A 13662-nucleotide genomic window follows, 5' to 3' on the forward strand; every position below is an offset into this window, starting at 1 on the left:
AGAGACCAAAGGATGAACAGATAAACAGAATGTGGTAAATACATACAATGGGATATTATTCAGGCATAAAAGGGTTGTATTTACTACAACATGGATGAACCCTGAAAATATTTGGCTAAGTGAAAAAAGTCAGTAATAAAAGGCCATATATTAAATGATTGCATTCTTATGAAATGTCCAGAAGAGGCAATTCCACAGAGATAGAAAGCAGATCAGTGGTTGCCGGGGACTACAAGGGAGGGGAAAAGGGAATGACTGCTTCATGGGTGTGGGGCTCGGGGTAATGAAAATGTTCAGGAACTCCACAGTGATAATATTTGCACAACCTTGTGAATCTGCTAAATACCACTCAATTGAAGACTTTGAAATGGCTAAAATGGGGGCATCTGTATGGCTCAGTCGGTTAAGCATCCAACTCTTGATTTCAGCTCAGGCCTTGATCTCAGGGTCGTGAGTTCAAGCCCCACATTGGGCTCCACGCTGGCTGTGGAGCATGCTTAAAAAAACAATAATAATAAATAAAATAAAATAAAATAAAAATATGAAACAAAATGGTTAAAACAGTGAATTTTAACACACACAAGAAAGAGCCAGAAAAGGGAGACCCTTATAAAATTATTTTTTTAGTTGGGATAAAATATATACAACACAAAATTTACCATCTTAACCATTTCTAAGTGTACAGTTCAGTGGCATTAAGCACATTTACCTTGTTGTGCAACCATCACCACCATCCATCTCCAGAATTCTTCATCTTGCAAAACTGAAGTTGCCCCCATTAAAAACAAACACCCCACTTCTCCATCATTGAGCCCCTGGCAACCACCATTCTACTTTCTGTCTCTGTGAGCCTGACTCTTCTGGCTACCTCCTGTAAGTGGAATCATCCAGTATTTGTCCTTTTGTGACTGGCTTACTTCACTGAGCACAATGTCCGCGAGGTTCGGCCATGTTGTCGCATGGGTCAGAGGTCCCTTTTCTAAGGCTACATAATATTCTAGTGCACGGATAGACCACATTTTGTTTATCTATCCATCTGTCAGTGGACATTTGGGTTGCTTCCATCCATTGGCTATTGCAAATAAGAAAGGGAAGCCTTTTTGATGTACTTTTTTCAAAACACTCAAGTCCAGTGTGCTGTTCACATCCTGGGCCGTATGCCCTCTTCTCTGCCTGGAGGACCCCAGCCCCCTGCTAACTGTTCTACCCTCAACCCACCCCTGCCTACTCTCAGCCCAGCAGCCATGGCCCCCCTTGGTGGAGCTAGAGGGCATCACTCCTCCGTTTAGCCCTCCGATACTCCAGTCACTCTCAAAGCAGAATGTAAGTCCTCTCAAGGAGCCCAGGAGCTCAGGATCTGGGCCTGAGAACCTCCCTGGGCTCCTCGCCCCAGCACTCTGCTCTCATCACACTCATGTTGCCTGAGCATCCCAGGACCACACCAGGGCCTTCAAACTTGCTGTCCCCTCTGCCCTGGGAGTGCCTGTCCTCCAGACAGCCACAGGCGCATTCCACTCCCTCCTGAGGTGTCCTCAGAGAGGCGCTTCCCCAGGCACCCTATTTAAAATGCAAAGGACCAGCCTCCGCGAGGGCACATGTATGCACGCACATGCTTCCTGCCCGATGCGGTTTTCTGCTTAGCATTTACCACCAGGGATGCTATGTAATTCACTTGTTTATTTTAGCATCTGCTTCCCGCCCCCCACGTTAAGTATAAGCTCCTTGAGGACAGGGACGTGGCCTGTTTTGTTCTCTGCTGCTTCCCCAGCACCTAAAACAGAACGTGCTGTACGTGCTCAGTGGGTATTTGCTGAGTGTCTGCATGCACCTGTCCTCCTGGCCGGCACTCACTTTTCAGAGAAGACCAGGCATTTCTGAGCATGTAGTTTCCCTTTCACATGCAGCTCCCAGTCCTAGACCAGAAGGAAAGGAAAAGTGACCGAAGTAGAACTGAGTCCATGAGAAGGAAAAGGGACGAGGGCAGGCTTCCCCATCAGGCCGGGGTGAGGGGTGGAAGGCTCGGAGCCCAGAGACCAGACCAACCCTGCCAACATCTCTCCATCCCAGGCTCCTCCCCACATCTGCCTTCCTGTCTGTCCAGTCCCCATGCCATTGACCAGACCCGCATATCCTGTACCCATCTTGGACAGGAGCCCAGAATCCCAAGCCAGAGTCCCTCCTCCCTTCTCAGGGCACCCTTGGTCCCATGACATCTCCCACTATTCACTCCCTCCCTCCTCCGCCAGAGAGACCCCACCCGTTTCTATGACTGATTTGGAAAAATCACTAGACTCACAGTGAGCTGCAAAGCTTAAGAAAGGCTTATGAGAGACAAAATCCACCATCGCCTCCCAGTGTCGGCCAGTCCCCGCCCCCAGCCCCCACCGAGGGGCAGGGATGAACTTGCGCGGTGTGACCCAAGCAGAGGTGAAGTACACTGCGGCGTGACTCCCACTACAGAGGGATCGCTGTGCTCTGCAGGCGGCCTGAGGGGAGAGAGGCTGCACAGACCAGTGCTTAAGCCGCACAGGTTCTGGGAGGGCCAGACCCACATTCAAAACTCCACTCTGCTACTCTCTAGCTATGGGGCCCTGGACAAGTCTTTTCCTCTCTCTGGGCCTCGGTTTCCTCATCTGCAAAATGGGATTAATAATAGTATCTACCTCACAGAGTTACTGCTGGCATATGGAAGGATTCAATACATGAGATGTTTTAGTTATTATTTGCTTTGGAGTATTTCACTGCACCATTAATACATTTGGGGGGATTTATCCTATAATAGACTTTTGCTTACAGGGGCCCAAACATTTCCTGCTGGGGAAAGGTGATGAGGCTCCACCTCTGTCTTGCAGATGGGAAACTGAGGCGCTCTAGAATGATGTGTCTAGGTCTCACCTGAGAAAGTGCTCTCTGGCCCTCATCCAAAATTGTGCCAGGGTTTTCCTCCCCTTCCATACTCAGTACGATGTACTATGGGCATGCCACAGAGGAAGAGCCATCCTCAAGGAGGCAGGAGACCAGTTCCTGAGTCCCTTCTCTGTCACACAGGTGGGGTCACCTGATCCCCCACCCCCCCGCCTCGGCCGCAGCTTTCTCATCGATAAACATGGGTAAGAATCTGTTATTTGCCTTAAAGCAAGGGAGTGGCCCTGATACATTTCTGAAATGAATTTTGGTTCTAATATCTATAATTTTGATCAAGGGTACTGATGGCATAATCATGCCACCAAGTCCCCAAATGGAACCGTTGCTAGCTTTTGAGTAGCAAGTGTTGGGTTGTAGTGGTAAGCCCCCCAGGCTCCAGCTGTGGCTCCCCGGCTGTCTTGGAGGACTCACCTTCAAATCAAACACCTTCTTGTCGCAGATGCTACAGACGTGTGGCAGGTGCAGGGGGGCCACACCATGAAAGTCATTCAGCTCGTGAGCCTGCAGGGGCCGCACGGACAGCATAGTCTGCTCCTCCTTGGCCCGCCGCCGGGCACTGCTGAAACCCTGTTTGCTGTTGTTTAGCCGACCCCCAAAGGAAGGAGGGGTCCTGTCTGGGGTGGGTTCCTCGGGGTCATATAGCTCATAGGGCTGGCTGGGGGGTGGAGGCCACAGGTTAGGGCCTGCTGTAAGATCAGGCTTGCTTTGGCCAGAGAATCCGTGGGGGCTCTCCCACTGGCTGTTTGGACCCTGCAGCAGCGGACCTACCTCTCCTTTCATGCCCCCGGCCTGCTCAGCAGCAAATCCACCTGCCACATGCGACCCTTGGGAGTTGGGTCCATAGAAGTCCTTGGGAAAGGCAGCTTGGCCATCTTGCCCTGAGTGGCTGTAGTGCCCTTCATAGGTCACACTGCCCGTGGTAGAGGCCGTGGCTGGCAGGAAGCTGGGCTGACTGTCTGTTTCGGAGCCGTATGCCTGGCTGGCGTTGGCTTTGCCATACTCGTAGAATCCTGCTGCAGCAGGAGCAGGCCCGGTCTTGCCAATGCCCAAGATGACTGCTGGCTGGGCAGGGGTCTGAGGCATGACCCCACTGAAAGGATGCATCACCACGGTGTTGGGGGGTTGGCTGGGAAGGCTCACGGAGGGTCCTGGGCCTCGTGTCTGGCCGGGGGGTGAGAAGGCAATTGCATTCGAGGGAAACCGAGCACTGGGCATGGTCGCCGCGTGTTGGGGCACCCCAGTGTGGCTGTGGGGGCTGCTGATCACAGACGGATGCCTCAGCTGGTTGAAGAGAGGCTGGGACATGGCCACTTTGGAGAGGACTTGGTTCAGGACTGTGGCGGCCGCGGTGTTGTTGGTGACGGCCGTCTGCGCCAGCTTCAGCCGGTGGAGGGTGAGCTGGGCTTGCAGCTGAGCCAGCTGGAGGCTGGCAGGCGAAGGCAGCAGAGGGTTTGGGTTACTGACCGAGAACGGGTTCTTGTCCAGGAGCTTGGTGGCACTGCAGAAACACAAAAGCCTAGATGCACAGCGAGTTTTCACCCAGGGAGCAAGGACCTCTTTCTTCGCTTATCCGTGGCTCCCCATCTCCTATAAAACCCACCCACACAGACCCCACATTCAACTGACTCTGCAAAAAACCCATCCTCACGCATACACCAATTTGTTAAAACTCTGGTAGAAAAATTATTTTATGACAGAATGGTCAATCTCACTGGTAATCAGAGATACAAGCTAAAACCATTAGAAAAAAATTTTTCTCTAGCAAAATAGCAAAAGAGAAATTTTTTTTTTTTTTTTAGTAACAGCATTCAGTACTGATAAGATACAGTGGAGTGGACACAACGTTAGTGATAGTCTAAACTCGTGCAACTTTGTAAAAGATAGTCTGATAATACGCACTCATTACAGCCACACTCTTTGACCTAATAATTCAATTCTATTAATCTGTCCGAAGAAAATGAGCTAAAATGCAGACAAAACTTGATGCCCGAAGATGTTTAATAATACATTATTTAAGAGTCCAAAGTTGAAAATTACAAATTTCCAATAACATGGGTGAGGGGAAGGTTTAAACGAAGTAAATCATGATATATCTACATAATAAAATGCCAAGGAAGCATTTACTATTGATGTAAATTCCTCCTTTTTTATGTAAAATTTAAAACATTCAAAAAAGTGTACCCAACACCAAGGTTAAAATAGGAAACATTCCAACGTACTAAAATCCCCCTGGTCTCTAGTCTCCCCATCCACGTCCCCACCCCGTCATTGCCAACAGTAGATACGATCTTGAATTTGGTAAGGTCCTTGTTTACAACAACAACAAAAACAACAACAAATCAGTGACACGAGCAGAACCATATACTCTACATACTAAGCGAAAAAAAAAGCAGGTTTCAAATTCGCATCCAGAGTAAATTATGTATATGTTTGTGCCAAACACGGTTTCATTCCGATCCTCGTTTCACAGCCAAAAGCAACAGAAATGAAGCTCCCTTCAACCCACTCTCAAGCCCAACTAGCACAGGGAATGACCAAAACAAGTGCAGACTGCAGACGTCGTAGGCAGTGGTGGCTCTCATAGACGCCTACTGAGGCGATGGTCTGTCTGAGGCCTGCCTTTCATGTGAACTCTGTTGGTTGATTATGGTGTTTTCTTGACCAAAAACCAGGAGGCATGATCTGGAAAGGGGACAGACTTTCCCAGAAAGTCTGGATATGTGGTTACTATTGTCCGAGCTCTTTTGTAAGACCGTATTTTGGGGGTCTTCAACTCCCCTTCGGGGTAGTGGGTGTAATCAGGGAAATGTGTTTGGGATGTCGATGAACTGGAATTCGCAGGACATGTTAACGTTAATGGGAAGAACAGGACCATGCATTTGAAACTGGGATTACCACGGACAACCCAGGCTCTACCTTCAGCATGCCTATGGGAGTGTGGGGCAGACATTGCAAGGCTGGGACCCTTCAGACAAGGTCTCCACCGTCACAGGTTCTGTACAGAATAAGTCTGATGAAACAAAGGACAGAGAGGCTGGGGTGGGCCCAGTGAGGAAAAAAGGGGAGACATGGAAAGTGTGTGGCATGTCACAGCTCTCCCACTTCGGAGATGCTTCTGCTTAGGCTGACACTTTGCATTGGTCTGAGAGAACAGTGGGAGGCAGGGAGGAGGTGTGCAGGTGGTAGAGAGGAAGGTGGGTAGGAGAGAGCCTAACATTTACGACAGGCGATGCTCCTGCGTGACCAGTGCTCAGCCTATGCCATCCCCTTTGATGGCTCCGTCAGTCCTATCGGGTAGAAAATGTTCACCCCATCTTTCAAGGCAAGAATCTAAAGCACAGAAAGAGGAGGTGACCTTATGAACACTCACTGTTGGTGAATATAGGTGTGGGATTCGAATCCCAGCCTGGCTTTGAAAAGAAGGGAAGGGGCAGAGGTGGTTCGGTATGCGGCTCCTCAGCCCTCCCTGAGCACACGTTCTCTTCACGGGCTGCTGCACTGCTTTGTGTGAAGTGAGTTCTCGGAACATCGGCCACACCAACATTCGCATGTAAGTGCAAAATGCATTTCAGAGCCAGATAAAAATGATTTTGGTTTGGATTATTCTTTCCCATTCTGTGAGAAATCAAGAGTTTTCCATAAGTCACTAAAGAGACATTACCCTCACACAGTCAGCAGCCCTGCTGTGCTCCCAGGACAGAACGGTTTGGCTGTATTTTAGGATATTGGGGGGCTGGTTAAAGGTGGTTACAGAGCTCTCCTCCTCTGGGTCGTTGTGCTGGTTACAGCCAAGCCTTAGTGTCCCAGTGTGGCCCAGGCACAAATCATGGCAGCAGCAGAGCTAGGGAAGCGCTAATTGTCTATGTAGGTGAGAATATGAAGGGAAAGGAGGATGGTCAAGAGTCTGATGATAGATTTCTACTTGTGTAGTATTAAGTAGCTGAGCTTTAGAAGAGCAATTAAGCTTAACTCAAAACCCTGCCCACACAGGGCCAACCCTTCCTACCAGGTTTGTCCACAACACAGCCTGTTCCCGCTAACAAGGCGATAATGAGGTGCCAACTTAGTTTCCATGACCAGGGTAAGACAAGGTTGGTTTTGTTTTTCCCAGAGAAGTCAGCTGTATTTTCTAAAACTGTGTTCTGGGCTGGAGGGAGCTCTTGCAGGAGATTCCCCTTCACCTCTGAAAGGACACGCGAGGAAAGCTGTCTTTCCAACTAGGAAAGCCAGCCTGGCTGGGTATTTGTAGGTCAGCCACAAGAAACTAGTGCCCTTCCGAGTGCAGCGCGGGTTACAGAAGTTTACCCATTCAGACGCAGCATGAAATGAAAAGACTCAGTAGATTTTCTTCCCAACTTCTGCTTTGCCTTGCAAATCCATATTGTCCCCAACCTTAACCAACTTTGAGTGAAAGTGATTTCACATGAATCATCAGAGCTAGGGACCTCTTTTGAACCAAAGATCCTTGAAAAGGAAGAGACACACCATCCTATTTTAAAAAGAAAGAGAAAGAGAAAGAGAGAAAGAGAGAAAGAGAGAAAGAAAGAAAGAAAGAAAGAAAGAAAGAAAGAAAGAGCCCTAAAATCTTTAGCCTGTAAGAATTAATAACCTAAAAGTCAGGTACATACAGCAATCATATTTTTATGTTTGGCCCAAACTGAGCCATACAGTGTGATATCCCTAGGGGTTAGAACTAATGTCGCCTTCTTATATTCCTGCCACCTCTGTTTGTCACTGTTACCTCACTTAGCACATCCTGCTTTGTGTTAAAAATGATTGCTGATGTACCTTTCTCCCTCTACTAGACATAAACTCCACAAGGGAATGGGGCATGGAGTGAGGATTCTCGCATCATCCTGGCATGCTGCCTCGAACCTGGTAGTCATTTGGTAACTTCGGTGAACAGAATGAAGGAGGAAGATAATGGATGTGGCTCATCAGAACCTGGTGACTTTAAGATGAGGACCCCTCATCTGAGAGCAGACATCTCTGTGGCTAAAAACCCTCGAACAATTCAAAAAGGAGAATCTAAATATACCCAGAAAGTAAATGGATTTTGCCACTGTATACAGCTTAAACCCCAACCACGTACAGAGTCACTTGTCTAGAAGAGTGTCTACCATTCCCCATTCCAAAGCAGGAGTTCCAACACATCCTTCTCCCTGCCCAAGTCTACATTTTGAAATTGAATGAATAATCCCTGTGGGTAGGCTGAATAACGACCCCCCCAAGATGATCTAATCCTAATCCCCAGAACCTGTAAATGTAACCTTACTTGGTAAAGAGGACTTTGCAGGTGTGATTAAATTAAGGATCTTGCGATGGAGAGATTATCCTAGATTATCTGGGTGGGCCCAATGTAATCACGAGAGTCCTTACAACATGGAGGCAGGAGGACCCGAATCAGAGAGAGAAGATAGGAGGACAGAAGCAGAGGTCTGAGACGAAAGCAAATGCAGTGTTGCTGGCTTTGAAGATGGAGGAAGGGGCCACGAGCCAAGGAAATGCAGGCGCTCTCTAGAAACTGGAAAAGGCAAGGAAATGAATTTCCCCTAAAGCCTCAAAAACAAACCAGCCCTGCTGACACCTTGCCTTTGGCTCAGCGAGACTGATTTTGGTTTTCTGACCTCCAGAGCTGTAAAATAAGAAAGTCCTATTGTCGTGAGCCACTCAATTTCTGGAAATAGGTTACAGAAACAATAGGAAACTAAAATAATCCAGCAAAAAAAATTAGATGCAAGAGAAGCTTCCACTCAGAGAGGCAGTGGTCGGTGTGGGGGTATTGGCTGGATCTTGTTGGTATAGACTCAGCGCCTGGGGGCCTAGAAAGCACAGACCTTCTGATTGGGTGTCCCAACACCCTCTGGGAACCTTGCCAGAAGCCAGCAAAAACCCAGAGGTCTCTTCCTTTTCAAAGTCAGCTTTCTTTAACCCAGCTGGATCAGTGACAACCTGGGAAAGCTTTGAATTGCAGACCCTCAGGCATCAAATCATCTTCCCATCCCCACAACAAGGAAAGAAAGTGACTTGCCCAGAGCCACATAGCTGGGTGGCAGCAAAAACCTTAATGAGAACCCAGATCATCCAAACCAGCTTCTAATGCCTGACAGAATAGCCTTGCCTCCCAAAGCCCAAACTAAGCCCCAGAACCACGTATTTCATCACCAAATTATCATCTCCACCCATACTTATCTCTCTGCTCTGTTCAGAGAGATACTGACTACCTTTGATAGGCAAGGCACGGCGGGAGCCCCAGGGAGGTGCAACATGCAGTCCCCTTCTGGAATCCCCACAACTCTGGAGGTGGTGGCAGGGATGCCCCCCTGTCTGGGGGGGGGAGGGGCAAAGTTCTCTGCACCTGCCGCCATTTCTTCTCCTAAAACTGTGCAGTGGCACGGTTTGCAGCCAAGTCGTGGAAGCATGGACTGGGGAGGAGGGCGTGCCGCGCAGGGATTTCTGGAGCCCAGGCATCTGGCACGGAGCTGGAACAGCTTATCACTCAGCACAGCCACTGTGACTCACCCAGGCCCCTGCAAGGCTCGCTGCCCCCGGCGCTGCCGAGGTTGCCTTGATGAGCCATTAATTGTTACAAAGAACTCTCGGTGCCTAATTACATTAAAAACTTTGGTTCCCTGCTCGCTTAGACAGCATTTTTTAATTAAAGCAGCATTTCTCTCAAGAGTTTTAAAAATAAAATATAACATAAAGGAGAACTAGTTGCCGTTAGAATGCCGGGATATTTAGGAGATCCAGATGAAAACTGTTTCTAATGGTTTAATTCCGTAGTGTGGAAAGGATGTGCAACATATTGTATTCACCGGAGATCGAAACAGCTGTCTTGGCTTGAAAATGCTCATTATTTGTCCCAAAGCTCATTATTTGTCCCAAAGCTCTTTCATATTTTATTCTGAGTCTCAAGCAGGCGGCAATGATGGATTAGTACTTGGGCACAAGGAGTGAGGCAGTGTCCTTCCTTGGTTTGAGTCGGGCATGCTGGAAATGCAGCAAGACTTTTGTGATGTGACCCATCCTGTTCTGAAAGGAAGGGAGAGCACCCAAGACACAGGTCGGAGCTGTGCTCAGAAAGACTCCATCAAAGGGGCCAACGGGCATTCATGTGTTTGTTCATTTGGCCCACGCAGATTGAGCTTCTATAATGCACCAGGCAAAGCTGCTGGGTGGTGGGAACACAGAGATGAGCAAAGAGCAATCTTCCTGAGAGCACAGGGGAGCCAGATCAACCCAGAGGGCGATGAGGATGCCGACACCAGTAAGCAGACAGTAAGGCACGGAAGGGGATGGTTCAAGCCTCAGATGTCTCAGAGAAATGTAACCAATGAAAGAAAAGCCCGTCTCAAGGGCTGTCCCTGAACTCTGAACAAACACAAACATTCTGGATTTATTAACCCACCTACGGATGCAAGAATGCATCAGCTGTCGGTGAAAGGCAGCTGTAGGGTGAACTGTGGTCAGAGACCAGGCTTCCCCCTCCCCCTTACTGGTTGTATGATGGGGAAATGTCACTTAGTTTTTCTGACACTCAGAATTTTCTCATCTCTCAAATGGAATAGTAACCTCCATCCAGTGTGACATGAGCCCAGCCAATCAGAGCCCCCTGGCCACAGTGATTGGCTCAGGGACGGACACTCCCTGACACTTTGTTGGAGCTACTGGGAGAGAGACATTCTTTTGTCCGGCGGTGCCTGGGTTGTTAACTGGTTGAATTTAAGCCACCACTTAAGGACAGCCTGCTTGAGAATAAAGCCAACCCCGCGGCACTGCCCAAGATAGCAGCACAGGCAGCTCCCGAATGACCTCCTAGGGATGCCTTGAACCAGTTTCCCCTGCATCTGCTTGGACATTTCTATACATGAATCAATGCATTTCCTTTATTTGCCTCATAAAAATAATAACAGTCATAAGAAAGCCAACCTACCTGAACCATCTGCTTCTAATTCAGGCGGGTCCCCTCCATGGCCCCACATGGACTCAAGAGTTCCCCGCCACTCCCCAGCTTCCTTGACAGAGTGGACAGACCCTAAGTCCCCAGCAGCTGGAGCTATCGCGTCACCGCAGGGGAGACTCAGGCAGTCCCTATGCTGTGACTCTCTGCTGACCAGAGACCCCTGCTTCTGGGAGGTTTGGGACACAGAATGCTCCCCCCTCCTTGGAGTAGGAGCCCCATATCCTGGTTACTAGGCAGGGTGTGAATGGGCTGCAGGAGTAAAGTCTCCCTCCATGGGCATGGGCTGCCTGACAACCTTTTCCAGGTGTGGAGATCCCGCTCTGGCCCCACAGGTGCTTCTGAGAGGAGGGGATGTAATGCCTTGTGGCCCTCACCAGGGGACAGTTTCTAACTAACACCATTTGTTCCTCAGCACCTAACAGGCCAGGTGGGTACACTAAGAACTGGCTTTATAAAACACATTTGTTATTCCCCTGGGAGAAGAGGATCGTTATTAAAGATACAATGATTCTTAGTCTTCCTTCACTTGGAGGAAAGGACAGTACATAGCGAGTGACAATTGGGCTGTGGGCTGCCCTGTATGAACCGGTGGTGGGACTCAGGCATCGCGGGCTCTAGACCTAATTTGAGGCTTATCAGCTGTGTCGCAGTGGACAACAGACTCCACCTCTCTGAGCCTTGGTGTCCTCATCTATAAAAAGAGAAGTCACAATCTTTTCTAGGTTACATTATGAGGGTTGACGTGGGGTTAAGTAAATCGTTGTCGGATCCCTCTGCAAACTGTGAGGTGCTGCACAGAGGAATGTTCCGCTGTCCGGAACATTATTGGAAAGAGAACATTTCCTGTGATCACAACACACCCTTCCCTTTCTGAAAACATTTCTCCACAAAGTGATATTTGTCACTCAAGTCCTTGAAGGTAATCTCATTGCCACTAGGATTCAGGGTAGGATGAGTCAAAGTCAGTTCAGCCATCTTTATGGAGTACCAGCCATATCCATGTGGTTATGCTCTGCACCCCAGATGGGGTGGGGATGGGAAGGAGCACGGCCCAGAGGCTAAGGGCACAGGTTTCCGAGTTGGCATCAAAATGGCTGTGAATTCCAGTTTGCCACCTGTAGGCTGGGGATGGTGGCAAATACTTATCCTTCTCTCAGCCTCAGGGGTCCTCATCATTAAAGCAGGGATGGCTCTATCTAAGCTACAGGCTTTTCCTGAGGGTTAAATGACAGGGTGTACATAAATTGTTCTGCATGATTTCCAGCACACAGTAAGCATTCGCTGAGCAATGTAGCAGTGACCATTTCTACTACTAGTCTTTTTACAATTGTCATAACCATGACCATCACTATCACCATTACCATGACCATTACTATCACCCTTACCATCACCATCACTATTGCCATTACTATTACCATTACTATTACCATCACCATTAATATCACCATGGCCGTCACCATCACTATCACCATTACTATTTACTATCACCAATACTATCACCATTGTTATTACGATTACCATCACTAGCACCATCACTGTTATATTACTATCTCCAATACCATCACCATTACCATCACTATTACCATTACTATCACTATTACTATCACCATCATCATCACCATCATCATTGTCAGCATAAGTGCAGATGGCAGATGAGCTCTGTGGGGCAGAGAGACAAATCTTCCTTAGAGACAGATAGGGATGGAAGAGGGAAACACAAAGAGATGTCAATATGGAGAGAAGGGCAGTAAAAATAAGGGTGGACACCTGCTGAAAGAGGAGAAAGCAGGAGTGCGGTTTGGGACTTGGGGGGAACAGAGAAAGTTACAAGAGCTGCTTGGTGACCTGGGTAAGTAGTCAGCAACAGACTTGAAGGGGGGTGCCTTCACAACCAGGGTGCAGCTGAAGTTCAGCAGTACGAACGCGTGTGGACTCACAGAAAGCTTTTCCCTGGTAACGCTCAGCCACCCAGAAGCAGAAGCCAAGAGCTACAGCCCAAAGCACCCAAGTGCCTAAGCCAACCCGAATGGTCACATTTTCACTTAAGCGCAATATCTTTCAAGACAACCCATCGGGAATTTAAATTCACTTCCAGTTCGACTCTGTTCCCTTTCTTGGCCAAGCAATGAAGGTGTCATTTCTTCTTAAGATATAAAATATAATCCAGGCAAGAGAGATCATGAACAGGGAAGAGAATGTTTTCCAGGTTTGGTCACACCTTCATCACTTGGTCAAATCAAATAAAATGCAATGGCTGGGGTTGGGTCATTGCTGAGTCCTGCCTTTCCCTTGTCTCCTGGGAGCTGAACTTCAACTCATCAATTCTTAACTCTACCGTAACACTCTGGGAAGCTAGGTCAGGATGTGAGCCACAGGGAACAGTCCCTGAAGGCCAGGTTACAAAGACGAAAATGATGATACCACAGTAATATCAGGGCTAAGGTTCAAACTCTGGCTAATTATCACAAATGTTAAGAACAGGAAGAGGCCTTAGAAACCACTTAAATTTAACCCACTCATTCTACAGAGGGGGGAGAAGGTGGAACCTCTTGAAGTTGGTATAATATGTGAATCACCCCAAGTCACACAGCTAGCTAGAGGAGAGCGGGGACTGGAGCCCACGTCTCTTCATCCCTCAGGCTAACGTAGCTGCCACTTGGGATGCAGCCCCATCAACATTCCTGCCAAGTCTTCTCCTTTGTGAGGAGAAGAGGGAGGCCACGCTTATTTCTTTGACAGTGCTATCTGCTTGGTGACAATACAGCTACTGG

The 13662-nt window shown here is 48.4% G+C and overlaps 1 protein-coding gene across 5 annotated transcripts in view; it reads right to left on the minus strand.

Moving 5' to 3' along the window:
* Positions 1-13662, minus strand: part of RBM20 (RNA binding motif protein 20) — a 181948-nt gene that overhangs the window by 45427 nt on the left and 122859 nt on the right. For 4 of the 5 annotated variants that reach the window (XM_045803084.2, XM_087862715.1, XM_087862717.1 and 1 more), the window contains exons 2-3: positions 3337-4423; positions 1852-1913 (exon numbers count right to left, since the gene is read on the minus strand). In XM_045803084.2, the coding sequence (XP_045659040.2) occupies positions 1852-1913; positions 3337-4423 (1149 nt within the window). The remainder of the gene's footprint in view (positions 1-1851; positions 1914-3336; positions 4424-13662) is intronic. The other variant, XM_087862718.1, reaches the window with a different exon arrangement.

Source organism: Ursus americanus, chromosome 6 (assembly GCF_024610735.1).
Source record: "Ursus americanus isolate L20-20 chromosome 6, mUrsAme1.1.p, whole genome shotgun sequence".
Taxonomy (NCBI): domain Eukaryota; kingdom Metazoa; phylum Chordata; class Mammalia; order Carnivora; family Ursidae; genus Ursus; species Ursus americanus.